An 18445-nucleotide genomic window follows, 5' to 3' on the forward strand; every position below is an offset into this window, starting at 1 on the left:
CCATACTCTCTGAGCACTCCCCACAGGACTTCCCGAGGGACACGGTCGAATGCCTTCTCCAAGTCCACAAAACACATGTAGACTGGTTGGGCAAACTCTCATGCACCCTCAAGGACCCTGCCGAGAGTATAGACCTGGTCCACAGTTCCACAACCAGGACGAAAACCATACTGTTTCTCCTGAATCCGAGGTTCAACTATCCGGCGTAGCCTCCTCTCCAGCACGCCCGAATAGACCTTACCGGGAAGGCTGAGGAGTGTGATCCCACGATAGTTAGAACACACCTTCCGGTTCCCCTTCTTAAAGAGAGGAACCACCACCCCGTCTGCCAATCCAGAGGTACAGCCCCCGATGTCCACGCGATGCTGCAGAGTCTTGTCAACCAAGATAGCCCCACAGCATCCAGAGCCTTAAGGAACTCCGGGCGGATCTCATCCACCCCCGGGGCCTTGCCACAGAGGAGCTTTTTAACTACCTCAGCAACCTCAGCCCCAGAAATAGGAGAGCCCACCACAGATTCCCCGGGCACTGATTCCTCATAGGAAGACGTGTTGGTGGGATTGAGGAGGTCTTCGAAGTATTCCCTCCACCGATCCACAACATCCGCAGTCGAGGTCAGCAGAACACCATCCTCACCATACACGGTGTTGATAGTGCACTGCTTCTCCTTCCTGAGGCGGCGGATTGTGGTCCAGAATCGCTTGGAAGCCGTCCGGAAGTCGTTCTCCATTCACTGTGATTATAAATCATTTGAAGATCCGTTGTCAGCGCTTATTATCCAATCCAATCCGCTCCATCAGTAACGCCCGCATTACTATACTGAAACGCCAGTCCACGTTTTCACTATTACCTTAGCAAACTCGATCAAAACAGCAGCAGCATTAAAGGGGAACTACACTTTGTATTTTTGTTTATTTTGCCCATCGTTCACAATCATTAGGAAAGACATGACAAAAGATGTATGCATTATAAATAATAAATAATTTCGATCAAACGTATGCTTACAATGTAGCCTGTGGGAAGCCGTTCAATCCTGTCTATAGAGCCCCTAAAAAAACATCCAAACGCCTTTATTAGGGTTTTATATACAAAACCCAAAACCAGTGAAGTTGGCACGTTGTGTAATTCATAAATAAAAACAGAATACAATGATTTGCAAATCCTTTTCAACTTATATTCAATTGAATAGACTGCAAAGACAATATATTTAATGTTCGAACTGAGAAACTTTTTTTTTTTTTTTAAATAATTATTAACTTAGAGTTTAATGGCAGGAACACGTTGCAAAAAAGTTGTCACAGGGGCATTTTTACCACTGTGTTACATGGCCTTTCCTTTTAACAAAACTCCGTAAACGTTTGGGAACTGAGGAGACCAATTTTTGAAGCTTTTCAGGTGGAATTATTTCACATTCTTGCTTGATGTACAGCTTAAGTTGTTCAACAGATGTTCAAAATAAGTGTTTGATGAGCATTCCTCAACTTTCTCAGTCTTTTTTGCCACTTGTGCCAGCTTTTTTGAAACATGTAGCCGGCATCAAATTCCAAACGAGCTAATATTTGCAAAAAATAAAAACGTTTCTCAGTTCGAACGTTAAGTATCTTGTCTTTGCAGTCTATGCAATTAAATATAAGTTGAAAAGGATTTGCAAATCATTGTGTTCTGTTTTTACTTACCATTTACACAATATGCCAACTTCACTGGTTTTGGGTTTTGTACATGACGTAAGTACACTATAAAAAAAATTCTGTAAAAAAAACGGTCATCTACTTGCAGCTATAGCATACAATTAAAGTAAAACATTGTAAACCAAATAATGATCAAAAACATTATATTTAAAAACATTTCCATGAAACATTTTGCGGAAAAATATTGTACTTTTACAGATTTTTACTAAATTATTAAGATCAACCACTTTTAATAAAGTGACGATGCAAACAGTTCTGCAGAAAAATACCATTATTTTACAGATTTTTTCTGAATTGTTAAGATCAAAAACACCTTTTTTCTACAGAGTTTTTCCAAATTATTATGATCAACCACCTTTAATGAAGTGACAATGCTGGCAGTTCTGCAGAAAAATACCATTATTTTACAGATTTTTTCTGAATTGTTAAGATCAACCACCTTTAATAAAGTGACGATGCAAACAGTTCTGCAGAAAAATACCTTTATTCTACAAGATTGTTAGTATGGACATAGACTTGTATATAACAAGCTACATATTTAATGAAATATAATTACTGTAATTTTGCATGAATTTGAAAGTAATTTAAGAAAACAGAAAATGCTATGTATAGTTAATTTGGTATTTTTCTGTAAAAAGAAATAGAAATATACATAGTTTGTCATTACTGGCATATTACTTAAAATAACAGGCGGATTGTTTATTTACAGATAATGTCTTCAATTCTACAGTTTTATAAACTATTTAAAAAAAATAGAAAAATTACAGTAGAAATTTAGAGTAAATTAACCATAAAAATAGAATTTTTTTTACAGTGTACATATGTAATGTAGTACCAGGCACATTCATAATAACTTTTAATATTTACATATTGTGATCATTTTAAGCATACGCAGCGCCTTAATGTCTTCACTGATTTCAGCTCACTGCAAAATGTATGAGAGCCAACAAACATAATAAAACATCACTTACTGTGCAACGTCAGCTGTCATTAGGATGTTCATGTATTACCATTTAGATCAAGAATGTCTCATATTCCTCGCGAAGAAACGGGATGGGGAGGCAGGGGTCAACGGGCACTTTTTTTTGTCATTCCCGCCAGTTCCAGGTCCTAAATTGGCTGTCAAAGTGTCCCCACTTGTCGGATTAACTACTCAGACGTCTCACGTCCGGTGAGATGATTTATGATCTAGAATAAATTTACATGGATCAGGGAATTGAGGAAACAGCAGACCGCTCGATTATGTCAACCTGGGGAGACACAGAAGCCGCTATAGTCTGTCTGCGTTAGCGCTTATAATAACAATATCACTAATACTTGGTTATTATTGAAGTCACAAAATGTAAATTGAGTATTGTTGGCGCTTTTTGAATGGTTATTTATCGGATTTTACGGGTGGAATAGTCAACTTTTATTTATGTAAAGAATAAATTAAAAATCCATCCGTCATGTCTTTCATAATAATTGTGAACGATAGACAAAAAAAAAAAAAAAGTGCAGACACCTTTAAGGCTATGTTCGGTGCGTTCACAACGTACAACTCAGATTTTATATTTGTCAAATCTGATCTTTTAATGTAGTCGTTCACATTGCAAAAAAAATGTGTCCAGCATGCCGGGCGACCGGTGCAATGGACGTCGAGTGGATCTAGCATAATAGTCTGAGAGTCCAGTCCATAGTGGATCTAACATAATAGTGAGAGTCCAGTCCATAGTGGATCTAATAAAATGCCGTGAGAGTCCAGTCCATAGTGGATCTAGCATAATAGTGTGAGAGTCCAGTCCATAGTGGATCTAGCATAATAGTGTGAGAGTCCAGTCCATAGTGGATCTAACATAATAGTGAGAGTCCAGTCCATAGTGGATCTAATAAAATGTTGTGAGAGTCCAGTCCATAGTCGATCTAACATCATATTGTGAGAGTCCAGTCCATAGTGGATCTAACATAATAGTGAGAGTCCAGTCCATAGTGGATCTAACATAATAGTGTGAGAGTCCAGTCCATAGTGGATCTAACATAATAGTGTGAGAGTCCAGTCCATAGTGGATCTAACATAATAGTGAGAGTCCAGTCCATAGTGGATCTAACATAATATTGTGAGAGTCCAGTCCATAGTGGATATAACATCATATTGTGAGAGTCCAGTCTGTAGTGGATCTAACATAATAGTGAGAGTCCAGTCCATAGTGGATCTAATAAAATGTTTTGAGAGTCCAGTCCATAGTGGATCTAACATAATATTGTGAGAGTCCAGGCCATAGTGGATCTAACATCATATTGGGAGAGTTCAGTCCATAGTGGATCTAACATAATAGTGTGAGAGTCCAGTCCATAGTGGATCTAATATAATAGTGAGAGTCCAGTCCATAGTTGATCTAACATAATAGTGTGAGAGTCCAGTCCATAGTGGATCTAACATAATAGTGTGAGAGTCCAGTCCATAGTGGATCTAATATAATAGTGAGAGTCCAGTCCATATTTGATCTAACATAATAGTGTGAGAGTCCAGTCCATAGTGGATCTAATATAATAGTGAGAGTCCAGTCCATATTTGATCTAACATAATAGTGTGAGAGTCCAGTCCATAGTGGATCTAATATAATAGTGAGAGTCCAGTCCATAGTTGATCTAACATAATAGTGTGAGAGTCCAGTCCATAGTGGATGTAATATAATAGTGAGAGTCCAGTCCATAGTTGATCTAACATAATAGTGTGAGAGTCCAGTCCATAGTGGATCTAACATAATAGTGAGAGTCCAGTCCTTAGTGGATCAAACATAATAGTGAGAGTCCAGTCCATAATGGAGCCAGCAGGAGATCATCTTGAGTGGAGACAAGTTAGCAGCGCAGAGACGTCCCTAACTGATGGACAGATGAGTGGTCTAAAAGGGGGTCTTTTTAAAGGCTAGATTTTACAAATTAGTTTTAAGATGGGACTTAAATGCTTCTACTGAGGTAGCATCTCTAACTGTTACCGGGAGGGCATTCCAGAGTACTGGAGCCCGAATAGAAAACGCTCTATAGCCCGCAGACTTTTTTTGGGCTCTGGGAATCACTAATAAGCCGGAGTTCTTAGAACGCAGATTTCTTGCCGGGACATATGGTACAATACAATCAGCAAGATAGGATGGAGCTAGACCGTGTAGTATTTTATACGTAAGTAGTAAAACCTTAAAGTCGCATCTTAAGTGCACAGGAAGCCAGTGCAGGTGAGCCAGTATAGGTGTATACATATAGGTATAATATGTATATAAAGGTATATACAGTATAGGCGTAATATAATCATAAAACTCTGCTTAGGTCCCCTATTTGAGTTTTTGATTATTATATTTTTTACAAACTGATGGATAACTTACTTTGAAATGTTAAGTCAAGGTGACAAACACTGGTAATCTTGTTGCATGATTAGATATTATTCAAGTTTAGAAGAAGTGCCATTGCAAATGCATTTAGCTAGAAAGTTCTTTATTACATTATTTCCAGCTTTTCACTTCCTAGTGTTGGCCCCTGAGTCTTTAATTTGACACCTGTGCTTTAATGGAACTTTAGTTTGGTTTTCCGCTTTGGTACCCTTTTTTTTTTAGAATCAGGGAACAACATAATAATGACTTACAGGTACTTTTCTTTGTTTACAAAAGATTGCAAAAAACTTCTATATAATTATGCAGGAATGTGAGTTTAAGTAAGTTATCATATAACCTGTCATTATTCACTGTGATTATAAATCATTTGAAGATCCTTTGTCAGCGCTTATTATCCAATCCAATCCGCTCCATCAGTAATGCCCGCATTACTATACTGAAACTCCAGTCCACGTTTTCACTATTACCTTAGCAAACTCGATCAAGACAGCAGCAGCATTAAAGGGGAACTACACTTTGTATTTTTGTTTATTTTGCCCATCGTTCACAATCATTAGGAAAGACATGACAACAGATGTATGCATTATAAATAATAAATAATTTAGATCAAAAGTATGCTTACAATGTAGCCAGTGGGAAGCCGTTCAATCCTTCCTATAGAGCCCCTAAAAAAACATCCAAACACCTTTATTAGGGTTTTATATACAAAACCCAAAACCAGTGAAGTTGGCACGTTGTGTAATTCATAAATAAAAACAGAATACAATGATTTGCAAATCCTTTTTAACCTATATTCAATTGAATTGACTGCAAAGACAAGATATTTAATGTTCGAACTGAGAAACTTTTTTATTTATTTTTTATAATTATTAACTTAAAGTTTAATGGCAGGAACACGTTGCAAAAAAGTTGGCACATGGGGCATTTTTACCACTGTGTTACATGGCCTTTCCTTTTAACAAAACTCAGTAAACGTTTGGGAACTGAGGAGACACATTTTTGAAGCTTTTCAGGTGGAATTATTTCCCATTCTTGCTTGATGTACAGCTTAAGTTGTTCAACAAATGTTCAAAATAAGTGTTTGATGAGCATTTCTCAACGTTCTCAGTCTTTTTTGCCACTTGTGCCAGCTTTTTTGAAACATGTTGCAGGCATCAAATTCCAAACAAGCTAATATTTGCAAAAAATAACGTTTCTCGGTTCGAACGTTAAGTATATTGTCTTTGCAGTCTATGCAATTAAATATAGGTTGAAAAGGATTTGCAAATCATTGTATTCTGTTTTTAGTTACCATTTACACAATGTGCCAACTTCACTGGTTTTGGGTTTTGTACATGATGTAAGTACACTATAAATACAATTCTGTAAAAAAACGGTCATCTACTGGCAGCTACGGCATACAATTAAAGTAAAACATTGTAAACCAAATAATGATCAAAAACATTATATTTACAAACATTTTCATGAAACATTTTGCGGAAAAATATCGTAATTTTACAGATTTTTACTCAATTATTAAGATCAACCACCTTTAATAAAGTGGGTTTATACTTGAATAATGTGTTTTTTTTCCCTGACAAATTGCACGTGTTAACACAGTTTTTGAAAAGTTGTCATTTTTCTTCATTAGGGTCTCTAATGGGTCTGCTGTTTAGTTCCACTGCTATGATGTCATACTATATAGCTAATGGCACCAATAGGCATCCCACCTGCACACTTATGGAGTAAACCATAAGGCCGATCAGGGTGTACTTTGGTCAGCGGTGCCCCAGCGAGCCCAGCCCAACTCTTCTGCTTGGGGGGGGGGGGGGGACCACAACACATTATAGAGCATGAAATGTATTCAAATGGTGTTAAAGTAATTGCACTGCAGACTGCAATAAAGGCCCGCAGTCTGCCTCGCTCAACTATTATTGCGGATGAAAAAGTTGATTTGCTTAATAGTTTGGTGGCGTTTAAAGCTCAGGGGGTGTTACGTGGCGAAGCAGCCAGGCGTGCGTGTTTACAAAAGGATCACATCTGTAAGAGAAGCTAATAGACCTCCTAAGATCACTTTCTCCTGTTTGCGTTCTCACAGGAATCCTATTTTTTATGCCTCCCGTCACTAAGGCTTCCTTCCACGGTCCACAGCTCTAGCACACCTCCCAGCGACTCATTGATTGGTTTGGTTGTGTTTTCTCCGACGCGGAATCACTCCTCCTCGTTGCCAGCTGTCACGTATTGACCGACCTAAAATGTCACACCCTGCGGGACGAGGATGTCAGACTCGGAGTTTTGGTTTAACAGACACACGCCCGCTTGTCCTTACGGACGGGCTGCACGCATGCGGACGTGTGCAATGTGCTATGTTGTAACGGAAGGGGGGGGGGGGGGGGGGGGGGTGTCACACCTTTTGTTGTTGTCAAGGATATTTAGCGCTAATGAGGTGGAAGAAATAGGAGGTGAATTAAAGGCGATAGCGGTGGATGAGCAGGATGGAGGCCTCTGTGTTTGCAGTGTATAACAACATTTTTCGGTAACACTTTAGTATGGGGAACTTGTTCACCATTAATTAGTTGCTTATTAAAGTAACAAAGACTTAATTTAGAGTTATTTGGACACTAGGGGAACATATAAGGGTTGGGGTTAGGGTTAGGGTTACTAGTAAGCAATAATTCTGAGGTTATTGAGGGAAGACTCTTAGTTAATGGCTTACTGGTTTTATAATAAGGCCATGCAGAATAAGGCATTAATAAGTACTTAATAATGACTAATTAAGTGCCAATATGTTACGAATTTGCATGTTAATAAGCCACTCATTGACTCTTAGTTAAAGGCCTACTGAAACCCACTACTACCGACCACGCAGTTTGATAGTTTATATATCAATGATGAAATCTTAACATTGCAACACATGCCAATACGGCCGGGTTAACTTATAAAGTGCAATTTTAAATTTCCCGCGAAACTTCCGGTTGAAAACATCTATGTATGATGACGTATGCGCGTTTTTGAAACGGAAGTATTCGGACACCATTGAATCCAATACAAAAACCTCTGTTTTCATCGCAAAATTCCACAGTATTCTGGACATCTGTGTTGGTGAATCTTTTGCAATTTGTTGCTTGTACAGCCCTTTGAGACACTTGTGATTTAGGGCTATATAAATAAACATTGATTGATTGATTGATAATGAACAATGAAGACTGCAAAGAAGAAAGCTGTAGGTGGGATCGGTGTATTAGCGGCTGGCTGCAGCAACACAACCAGGAGGACTTTGACTTGGATAGCAGACGCGCTATCCGACGCTAGCCGCCGACCGCATCGATGATCGAGTGAAGTCCTTTGTCGCTCCGTTGATCGCTGGAACGCAGGTGAGCACGGGTGTTGATGAGCAGATGAGGGTTGGCTGGCGTAGGTGGATAGCTAATGTTTTTAGCATAGCTCTGTGAGGTCCCGTAGCTAAGTTAGCTTCAATGGCGTCGTTAGCAACAGCATTATTAAGCTTCGCCAGGCTGGAAAGCATTAACCGTGTAGTTACAGGTCCATGGTTTAATAGTATTGTAGATTTTCTGTCTATCGTTCCAGTCAGGGGTTTATTTCTTTTGTTTCTATCTGCAGTTAAGCCCGATGCTATCACGTTAGCTTCGTAGCTAAAGTGCTTCACCGATGTATTGTCATGGAGATAAAAGTCACTGTGAATGTCCATTTCGCGTTCTCGACTCTCATTTTCAAGAGGATATAGTATCCGAGGTGGTTTAAAATACAAATCCGTGATCCACAATAGAAAAAGGAGAAAGTGTGGAATCCAATGAGCCCTTGTACATAAGTTACGGTCAGAGCGAAAAAAGATACGCCCTGCACTGCACTCTGGTCCTTCACTCTTACGTTCCTCATCCACAAATCTTGCATCCTCGCTCAAATTAATGGGGTAATCGTCACTTTCTCGGTCCGAATAGTTCTCGCTGCTGGTGTAAACAACGGGGAAATGTGAGGAACCCTTCAACCTGTGACGTCACGCTACTTCCGGTACAGGCAAGGCTTTTTTTTATCAGCGACCAAAAGTTGTGAACTTTATCGTCGATGTTCTCGACTAAATCCTTTCAGCAAAAATATGGCAATATCGCGAAATGATCAAGTATGACACATAGAATGGATCTGCTATCCCCGTTTAAATAAAAAAAAAATCATTTCAGTAGGCCTTTAAAAAAATTAAAACCATGCATCGTTAAAAAAAGAAACAACGATTTGTTTTAATGGAGTGGAATTATGTGACATCCAAGTTGAATTGACTAGAAACTGAATCCTTCAGTTGTATACATTGAATGATAACCGAGCATTACATTCAAATATAACAAATCACATCCACAACAAGCTTTAATTATCGCAGCACAGACCACGTCCAAAAAGTAACTTGTATGTGCTATAATATTAATAGTCATAATTCAGGGGGTTTGTGGATGCACCATTACCTCACTGTGGCCCCTGGTTTGTGCTAAGGTGTTATGAGGACTGCTGTTGGCGTGTTAAGGTCGGCAATAAAGTTTTAAAAGATCAACTTTTGTGCTTCGGTCTACATTACTTTCAAAACATTACGAGTAGCGTATCACCATCAAGCACTCGTTGCAGGTGGATGAGACTGCTTTCATTTAAAAACAAATAGTGCCTTCGTTTTTCGGTCTGGTTAAAACTGTTGGCACTTACCTATGCATGACCATGCATCTCAAGTGAATCTAAAGCAATGTCCAAACATGAACCAGTTTAAAAGGAAGTATAAGTACATGGTATTCCAGAGGTACAGAGATGAAGATATTGGCTTGTTTATGTTACAGAAGAGTGTGGGGCTGCCCATTGAGGCAGTGGTGGCATGATACCATTTCCATGATCACTAGTGGTAATGGTGTGGCTATGTATGTGTGTAGTGTGCATATGTATGTATATATCTATAATTTATGTACAGTATATACAAGTTCATTAAGTTTGTACATTGAGTGAACAGGTAGTTCACTCAATGTCAGCCCTTTGAGACACTTGTGATTTAGGGCTATATAAATAGACATTGATTGATTGATTGAGTTCTAGCTCAGAGTAATTTACGTGTCCTGGGTCTTCCCCGTGGCCTCTTACCGGTCGGACGTGCCCTAAACACCTCCCTAGGGAGGCGTTCGGGTGGCATCCTGACCAGATGCCCGAACCACCTCATCTGGCTCCTCTCGATGTGGAGGAGCAGTGGTTTTACTTTGAGCTCCTCCCGGATGACAGAGCTTCTCACCCTATCTCTAAGGGAGAGACCCGCCACCCGGCGGAGGAAACTCATTTCGGCCGCTTGTACCCGTGATCTTGTCCTTTCGGTCATAACCCAAAGCTCATGACCATAGGTGAGGATGAGAACGTAGATCGACCGGTAGATTGAGAGCTTTGCCTTGCGGCTCAGCTCCTTCTTCACCACAACAGACCGATACAGCGTCCGCATTACTGAAGACGCCGCACCGATCCGCCTGTCGATCTCACGATCCACTCTTCCCTCACTCGTGAACAAGACTCTGAGGTACTTGAACTCCTCCACTTGGGGCAAGATCTCCTCCCCAACCCGGAGATGGCACTCCACCCTTTTCCGGGCGAGAACCATGGACTCGGACTTGGAGGTGCTGATTCTCATCCCAGTCGCTTCACACTCAGCTGCGAACCGATCCAGTGAGAGCTGAAGATCCTGGCCAGATGAAGCCATCAGGACCACATCATCTGCAAAAAGCAGAGACCTAATCCTGCAGCCACCAAACCGGATCCCCTCAACGCCTTGACTGCGCCTAGAAATTCTGTCCATAAAAGTTATGAACAGAATCGGTGACAAAGGGCAGCCTTGGCGGAGTCCGACCCTCACTGGAAACGTGTCCGACTTACTGCCGGCAATGCGGACCAAGCTCTGACACTGATCATACAGGGAGCGGACCGTCACAATCAGACAGTCCGATACCCCATACTCTCTGAGCACTCCCCACAGGACTTCCCGAGGGACACGGTCGAATGCCTTCTCCAAGTCCACAAAGCACATGTAGACTGGTTGGGCAAACTCCCATGCACCCTCAAGGACCCTGCCGAGAGTATAGAGCTGGTCCACAGTTCCACGACCAGGACGAAAACCACACTTTTCCTCCTGAATCCGAGGTTCGACTATCCGGCGTAGCCTCCTCTCCAGCACACCTGAATAGACCTTACCGGGAAGGCTGAGGAGTGTGATCCCACGATAGTTAGAACACACCCTCCGGTTCCCCTTCTTAAAGAGAGGAACAACCACCCCGGTCTGCCAATCCAGAGGTACCGCCCCCGATGTCCACGCGATGCTGCAGAGTCTTGTCAACCAAGACAGCCCCACAGCATCCAGAGCCTTAAGGAACTCCGGGCGGATCTCATCCACCCCCGGGGCCTTGCCACCGAGGAGATTTTTAACTACCTCAGCAACTTCAGCCACAGAAATAGGAGAGCCCACCACAGATTCCCCAGGCACTGATTCCTCATAGGAAGACGTGTTGGTGGGATTGAGGAGGTCTTCGAAGTATTCCCTCCACCGATCCACAACACCTGCAGTCGAGGTCAGCAGAACACCATCCTCACCATACACGGTGTTGATAGTGCACTGCTTCCCCTTCCTGAGGCGGCGGATTGTGGTCCAGAATCGCTTCGAATAGTGGAGCTCCTGCTGACTTTTATTTACGTGTACTTAATATTAAAATGCATTAAAAAAAAATGCATCTGTCGCCATGTCTCTCATAATTATCGTGGTGATCCCAGAAAAGTGCAAGTTCCCCTTTAAAGATTCCGCAACATTTCAAGGATGCTAAATTTAAGAATTGCAAGTTGAATAATGTGAATTTCTATACATACAAATCTTAATTTAGGATTAGCTCATTCATTGTTTATGTTCTTTGTTTGTTTTTTTGCTCTATGCTTTTTAACCTGTAAAGCACTTTGGTCCAAATTAAAAATTGTTGTAAACATGCTATATAAATAAAGTTGCCTTGCCTTGGCTATACAGATGTCTTATCAGGTAAAATATCTAGCTGCATTGGCAGGTAATTTCACTAGTTATTAGTATATATTTTTTTCTAAAATGGTTTTATCTTATCTTTTGTCAGCTCTTTTTTGCAGTGTGTAACTTTTTTTTTCATCACTATTTAAAGCTCTTGTGTACTTAAAAGTTCACCTAACAAATTATGGCGCAGTAGTTGCAGTTGTTTTTTTTAAGCTTCTACTCTGACAGTTTTTTAATCAGATATTTGCATTAAAAGGGTATAAAACAAGCTTTATCAGGAAAAGAAAAAGAAAAAAAAAACATGCACAAAATGTGCCACTGAAGGACTGGTGGTGCACTTAAAGGGTCTCATAAGCGTGGCACTAGAAGACTTGTAATTCTGGCCAAGACATTCATTAAATACAAAAGCTATTCCGACCGACCGGAGGATATTGACCACTTGTCTTTGTCGCGTTCACTCAAGGCATATTCATTGGAACCCCTATGTTATTTCTTTCTGCGCAGCTGCCATCCTTGACGACCCTATGGAGTGCAGCAGAGGAGAGCGTCTGGCCATCACACTGGCCAAAGACAACATCAACCGGAGCAGCAATCGCTCCACCACGGGCAAGCTGGAGGTGGACATATTTGAGCTGCTCAGAGACAGCGAATATGAGATGGGAGAAACAAGTGAGTTACTGAGATTAAGTATTTTATCCATTCAACACTTCAGCAACCATTTTTTTTATTACAGTATATCTTGTCAAAGGGGAATACTATGTTATAAAAAGTGAATGTCAATAGACTTCATAGTTAGCAGGGGTCTTCAATGTTTTCCAGGCTGAGGAAGGCCAAGGACCCCCAAACTGATAGAGATATGGCGTGGGGACCCCCTACCTACCGTACTTTTCGGACGATAAGGCGCACTTAAAATCCTTTAATTTTCTCAAAACTCAACAGTGCGCCTTATAACCCGGTGCGCCTATTATACGGAATATTTTTGGTTGTGCTTACCGACCTCGAAGCTATTTTGTTTAGTACATGGTGAAATAATAAGTGTGACCAGCAGTCACACATAAGATATACGTGTAGACTGCAGTATGATGGCAGTCACACATAAGAGATACACGTAGACTGCAATATGATGGCAGTCACACATAAGAGATACGTGTAGACTGCAATAACATGGCAGTCACACATGAGAGATATGTGTAGACTGCAATATGATGGCAATCACACATAAGAGATACGTGTAGACTGCAATATGATGGCAGTCACACATAAGAGATATGTGTAGACTGCAATACGATGGCAGTCACGCATAAGAGATACATGTAGACTGCAATATGATGGCAGTCACACATAAGAGATACGTGTAGACTGCAATATGATGGCAGTCACACATAAGAGATACGTGTCGACTGCAATATGATGGCAGTCAAACATAAGAGATACGTGTATACTGCAATATGATGGCAGTCACACAAGAGATACTTGTAGACTGCAATATGATGGCAGTCACACATAAGAGATACGTGTAGACTGCAATACGATGGCAGTCACGCATAAGAGATACGTGTAGACTGCAATATGATGGCAGTCACACATAAGAGATACGTGTAGACTGCAATATGATGGCAGTCACACATAAGAGATACGTGTCGACTGCAATATGATGGCAGTCAAACATAAGAGATATGTGTAGACTGCAATATGATGGCAGTCACACAAGAGATACTTGTAGACTGCAGTATGATGGCAGTCACACATAAGAGATATGTGTAGACTGCAATACGATGGCAGTCACGCATAAGAGATACATGTAGACTGCAATATGATGGCAGTCACACATAAGAGATACGTGTAGACTGCAATATGATGGCAGTCACACATAAGAGATACGTGTCGACTGCAATATGATGGCAGTCACGCATAAGAGATATGTGTAGACTGCAATATGATGGCAGTCACACATAAGAGATACGTGTAGACTGCAATATGATGGCAGTCACACATAAGAGATACGTGTCGACTGCAATATGATGGCAGTCAAACATAAGAGATATGTGTAGACTGCAATATGATGGCAGTCACACAAGAGATACTTGTAGACTGCAGTATGATGGCAGTCACACATAAGAGATACGTGTAGACTGCAATATGATGGCAGTCACGCATAAGAGATACGTGTAGACTGCAATATGATGGCAGTCACACATAAGAGATAAGTGTAGACTGCAATATGATGGCAGTCACACATAAGAGATACGTGTCGACTGCAATATGATGGCAGTCAAACATAAGAGATACGTGTAGACTGCAATATGATGGCAGTCACACAAGAGATACTTGTAGACTGCAATATGATGGCAGTCACACATAAGAGATACGTGTAGACTGCAATATGATGGCAGTCACACATGAGAGATACGTGTAGACTGCAATATGATGGCAGTCACACAAGAGATACTTGTAGACTGCAATATGATGGCAGTCACACGTAAGAGATACATGTAGACTGCAATATGATGGCAGTTACACATAAGAGATACGTGTAGACTGCAATATGATGGCAGTCACACATAAGAGATACGTGTAGACTGCAATATGATGGCAGTCACACATAAGAGATACGTGTAGACTGCAATATGATGGCAGTCACGCATAAGAGATACGTGTAGACTGCAATATGATGGCAGTCACACATAAGAGATACGTGTAGACTGCAATATGATGGCAGTCACACATAAGAGATACGTGTCGACTGCAATACGATGGCAGTCACGCATAAGAGATACGTGTATACTGCAATATGATGGCAGTCACACATAAGAGATACGTGTAGACTGCAGTATGATGGCAGTCACACATGAGAGATACGTGTAGACTGCAATATGATGGCAGTCACACATAAGAGATACGTGTAGACTGCAATACGATGGCAGTCACGCATAAGAGATACGTGTAGACTGCAATATGATGGCAGTCACACATAAGAGATACGTGTAGACTGCAATATGATGGCAGTCACACATAAGAGATACGTGTCGACTGCAATATGATGGCAGTCAAACATAAGAGATACGTGTAGACTGCAATATGATGGCAGTCACACAAGAGATACTTGTAGACTGCAATATGATGGCAGTCACACATAAGAGATACGTGTAGACTGCAATAACATGGCAGTCACACATGAGAGATACGTGTAGACTGCAATATGATGGCAGTCACACATAAGAGATACGTGTAGACTGCAATATGATGGCAGTCACACATAAGAGATATGTGTAGACTGCAATACGATGGCAGTCACACATAAGAGATACGTGTAGACTGCAATATGATGGCAGTCACACATAAGAGATACGTGTAGACTGCAATATGATGGCAGTCACACATAAGAGATACGTGTCGACTGCAATATGATGGCAGTCAAACATAAGAGATACGTGTAGACTGCAATATGATGGCAGTCACACATGAGAGATACGTGTAGACTGCAATATGATGGCAGTCACACGTAAGAGATACGTGTAGACTGCAATATGATGGCTGTCACACATGAGAGATACGTGTAGACTGCAGTATGATGGCAGTCACACATAAGAGATACACATAGACTGCAATATGATGGCAGTCACACATAAGAGATACGTGTAGACTGCAATATGACTCAAGTAAACAACACCAAAATGTTAAATGTTCCATCGAAAATGGAGAACATTACACACGGCGCTCAAAAAGCTATCAAAATGTTTTAGTTGTCAGGCTTGGTAAAAAGGATAGGACTCAGATGCAGAGTAGGGAACTTTGACAGGCTTTTATTTTGACAGCTTCCTTTCACCTCCAAAGTCAAGGAATTACTATATCTATATTAACAAAAAAAAAACTAATCGGCGAAAAAGGTTCCAAAAAATAGGAACAACCGAAAATCACTCCGAACGGAGGAAAACACAAAAGCAAAGACGAACTATAATTGGCGCCGTATATGCTATAAAATGTATTAACAAAAAATGCTCCAACAGGAGGAAGAAACAACAGCTATGAAAAATTCTACACTATCTAACCTAATAAAGTTGAACAAAAATTGTCACTCAAAAATTTGAGGAAATAATTAAAAATAACTGATAACTCACCACTTTGGCTGAATAAACTAAATAACAAAAAATCACTCTGCTGAGGAGGAAGAAAGGAAAACTCAAAATAGCAACGAAGGGATTCAGGATCAAGGAACATAAGCACGAGACAAGGCAAGGCATGGACATGGATGCTAGAGAGCACGAATAAACGAGACAATCTGGCACAGAACAAAGGGAGGAGTGGGCTTATGAGACACATGAGGGTAATAGGGAACAGGTGGAAACAATCAGGGAACAGGGATGACATCAGACTGATGACACAAAAGGAAGGGCAAGTGACCTGAAACGAGAGGAGAGTTACTTTTCAAACTAAAACATGCAAATCACAAGACAGAAAAAACCAAGACAAGACATCCCTCACCGCGGTGTGACATTAGTACGACTTTGGTAAGCTATGAAGCCACACCGCTTGATGGATTGTACTGTGCTTCAACATAGGAGTATTATTATGGTGTGTGTATAAGGTAACACATATTATCTGGTGTTTCGTTTCGCAATATTATGCAAGAGCAACTTTTCTTACCTTCTGGTACCTACTGATCTGTATTTAGGATCTGCATAAGTCCTGAAAATGTGTGTGCATCTGCCTTTGTAGTCTGTGCCGACACCGTAGTCGATAATCTTCTTATTTTTTTCAATCTTCTTGTTATGGGACATTCATCCTCCACTATTGCCATTTCTAATATAAAGTAGTGTAAAGTTCTTACTTTTATATGTCAGTAAACTCGCCATGAAAGCGCTAAAACATACCGGTGTAGTGAGTTTACATTATTCACCCAAGGAACTTTAGTTATTAGAGAGTTCCGGTCGGACGGTTTTTCACGGGACACATTTTCGGCCCTGTTGTTTCCAGATGAGGAGATGCTGCTCCGTTATTGATTGAAGTAAAGTCTGAATGTCATTAAAACAGTTAGCGCCATCTTTTGACACTTCTTCCACTCCCGTCTTTGCACGCTACACCGCTACAACAAAGATGACGGGGAGAAGACGCTGTCGAAGGTGAGCCACGTAAATAAGACCGCCCACAAAACGGCGCATCCTGAAGCGACTGTCAGAAAGCGGCTTGAAGATGATCTGTAAAACATCATCCATGCAACATTTTGACCAAAGAACCACCATTACATGTTATGTAGACCACAAGGAAGTATTTTACATTTAGAAAAAAAATAATATGACACCTTTAATGCGCCCTATAATCCGGTGCGCCTTTTGTATGGAAATAGACCTGACTAGACCCGCTCATCGGCAGTGCGCCTTATAATCTGGTGCGCCTTATGGTCCTTAAAATACGGTATATATTTTGCATAAAATTGGATTTAAGGTCCTTCAAGCAGGGGGACGTTCAACTGAAATGTTTCGGAGACCATATGTTTAGAAAGCTAAGGACCAGGGGGCCGGACTTTTCCTCTCACTATTAATCTTATTGGATATATTCCGGAGATTCAACGTCCTCTACAGTAGACATTTTGGTATATTTATTTTGTGTTAGAATTACATGAGTGCGCTGCTGTTTTTCAAGACTTGCTGCAAAACTGTGAGTGCCTCACAAATTTTTTTGAACTGAACTCAGATGTCACCAGTTGAATAGCCCCTACAGCAGTCCTATTCAAATGGCGGCCCGCCAAACAACACCCAAATAGGCTTGATGAAACCATTCAAACAGGGTAGCTTATGTATGCAGTACTCCTGCCACCCCGAAGGGGGAAACAGCAAAGCATATTTGTCACAATGAAGCAGTAGTGGGTGAGTAGAAGACCCTGAAAATATTCAAAATAAATCGCAAAAATCTGACTTTTAACAACAAAGTATGAATTTATTGAAATTGCTAACTTTGTGATGTCTTCTGTATCTGTAGTCGTGCTGTTTAAAACTGTTTAAATACATGTAGCGCTGTATTTGACCAGCAGAGGGCGATAAAGCAACACCTAAGGTTCAATTGTGTTAAACCACGTGTGCAATGTTTGCTCTCTGTATTAATGCTAAATGTTCTGTTTAATTCATGCAAAATACACAATGGTCGTTATACTTGTGTAATGTTGATTTTTAATCTCACAAACCCAATTAAAGGAAAACTTATAAACAAACTAAACCGAGAGAGAAAAATAATTCAAAAGGAAGAAAACCAGTCATCAACCAACAGCTTCTGTCGACATGCTGTTAACTATCTGTCTCGCTGCACACGCTGAAAACACGTAGTGAGGGCAGAATAACGAATTTATTGGCAGTGCAGTGGGAAAGCTGATGTGTTTACTTTGTAAATGAGTA

The 18445-nt window shown here is 40.7% G+C and overlaps 1 protein-coding gene across 2 annotated transcripts in view; it reads left to right on the plus strand.

The window, feature by feature from the left end:
* grik4 (glutamate receptor, ionotropic, kainate 4) overlaps positions 1–18445 on the plus strand; it is a 1090788-nt gene that overhangs the window by 581571 nt on the left and 490772 nt on the right. For both annotated transcript variants that reach the window (XM_062060216.1, XM_062060217.1), the window contains one exon: positions 12564–12728. In XM_062060216.1, the coding sequence (XP_061916200.1) occupies positions 12564–12728 (165 nt within the window). The remainder of the gene's footprint in view (positions 1–12563; positions 12729–18445) is intronic.

This window comes from Entelurus aequoreus, linkage group LG10 (assembly GCF_033978785.1).
Source record: "Entelurus aequoreus isolate RoL-2023_Sb linkage group LG10, RoL_Eaeq_v1.1, whole genome shotgun sequence".
Taxonomy (NCBI): Eukaryota; Metazoa; Chordata; class Actinopteri; order Syngnathiformes; family Syngnathidae; genus Entelurus; species Entelurus aequoreus.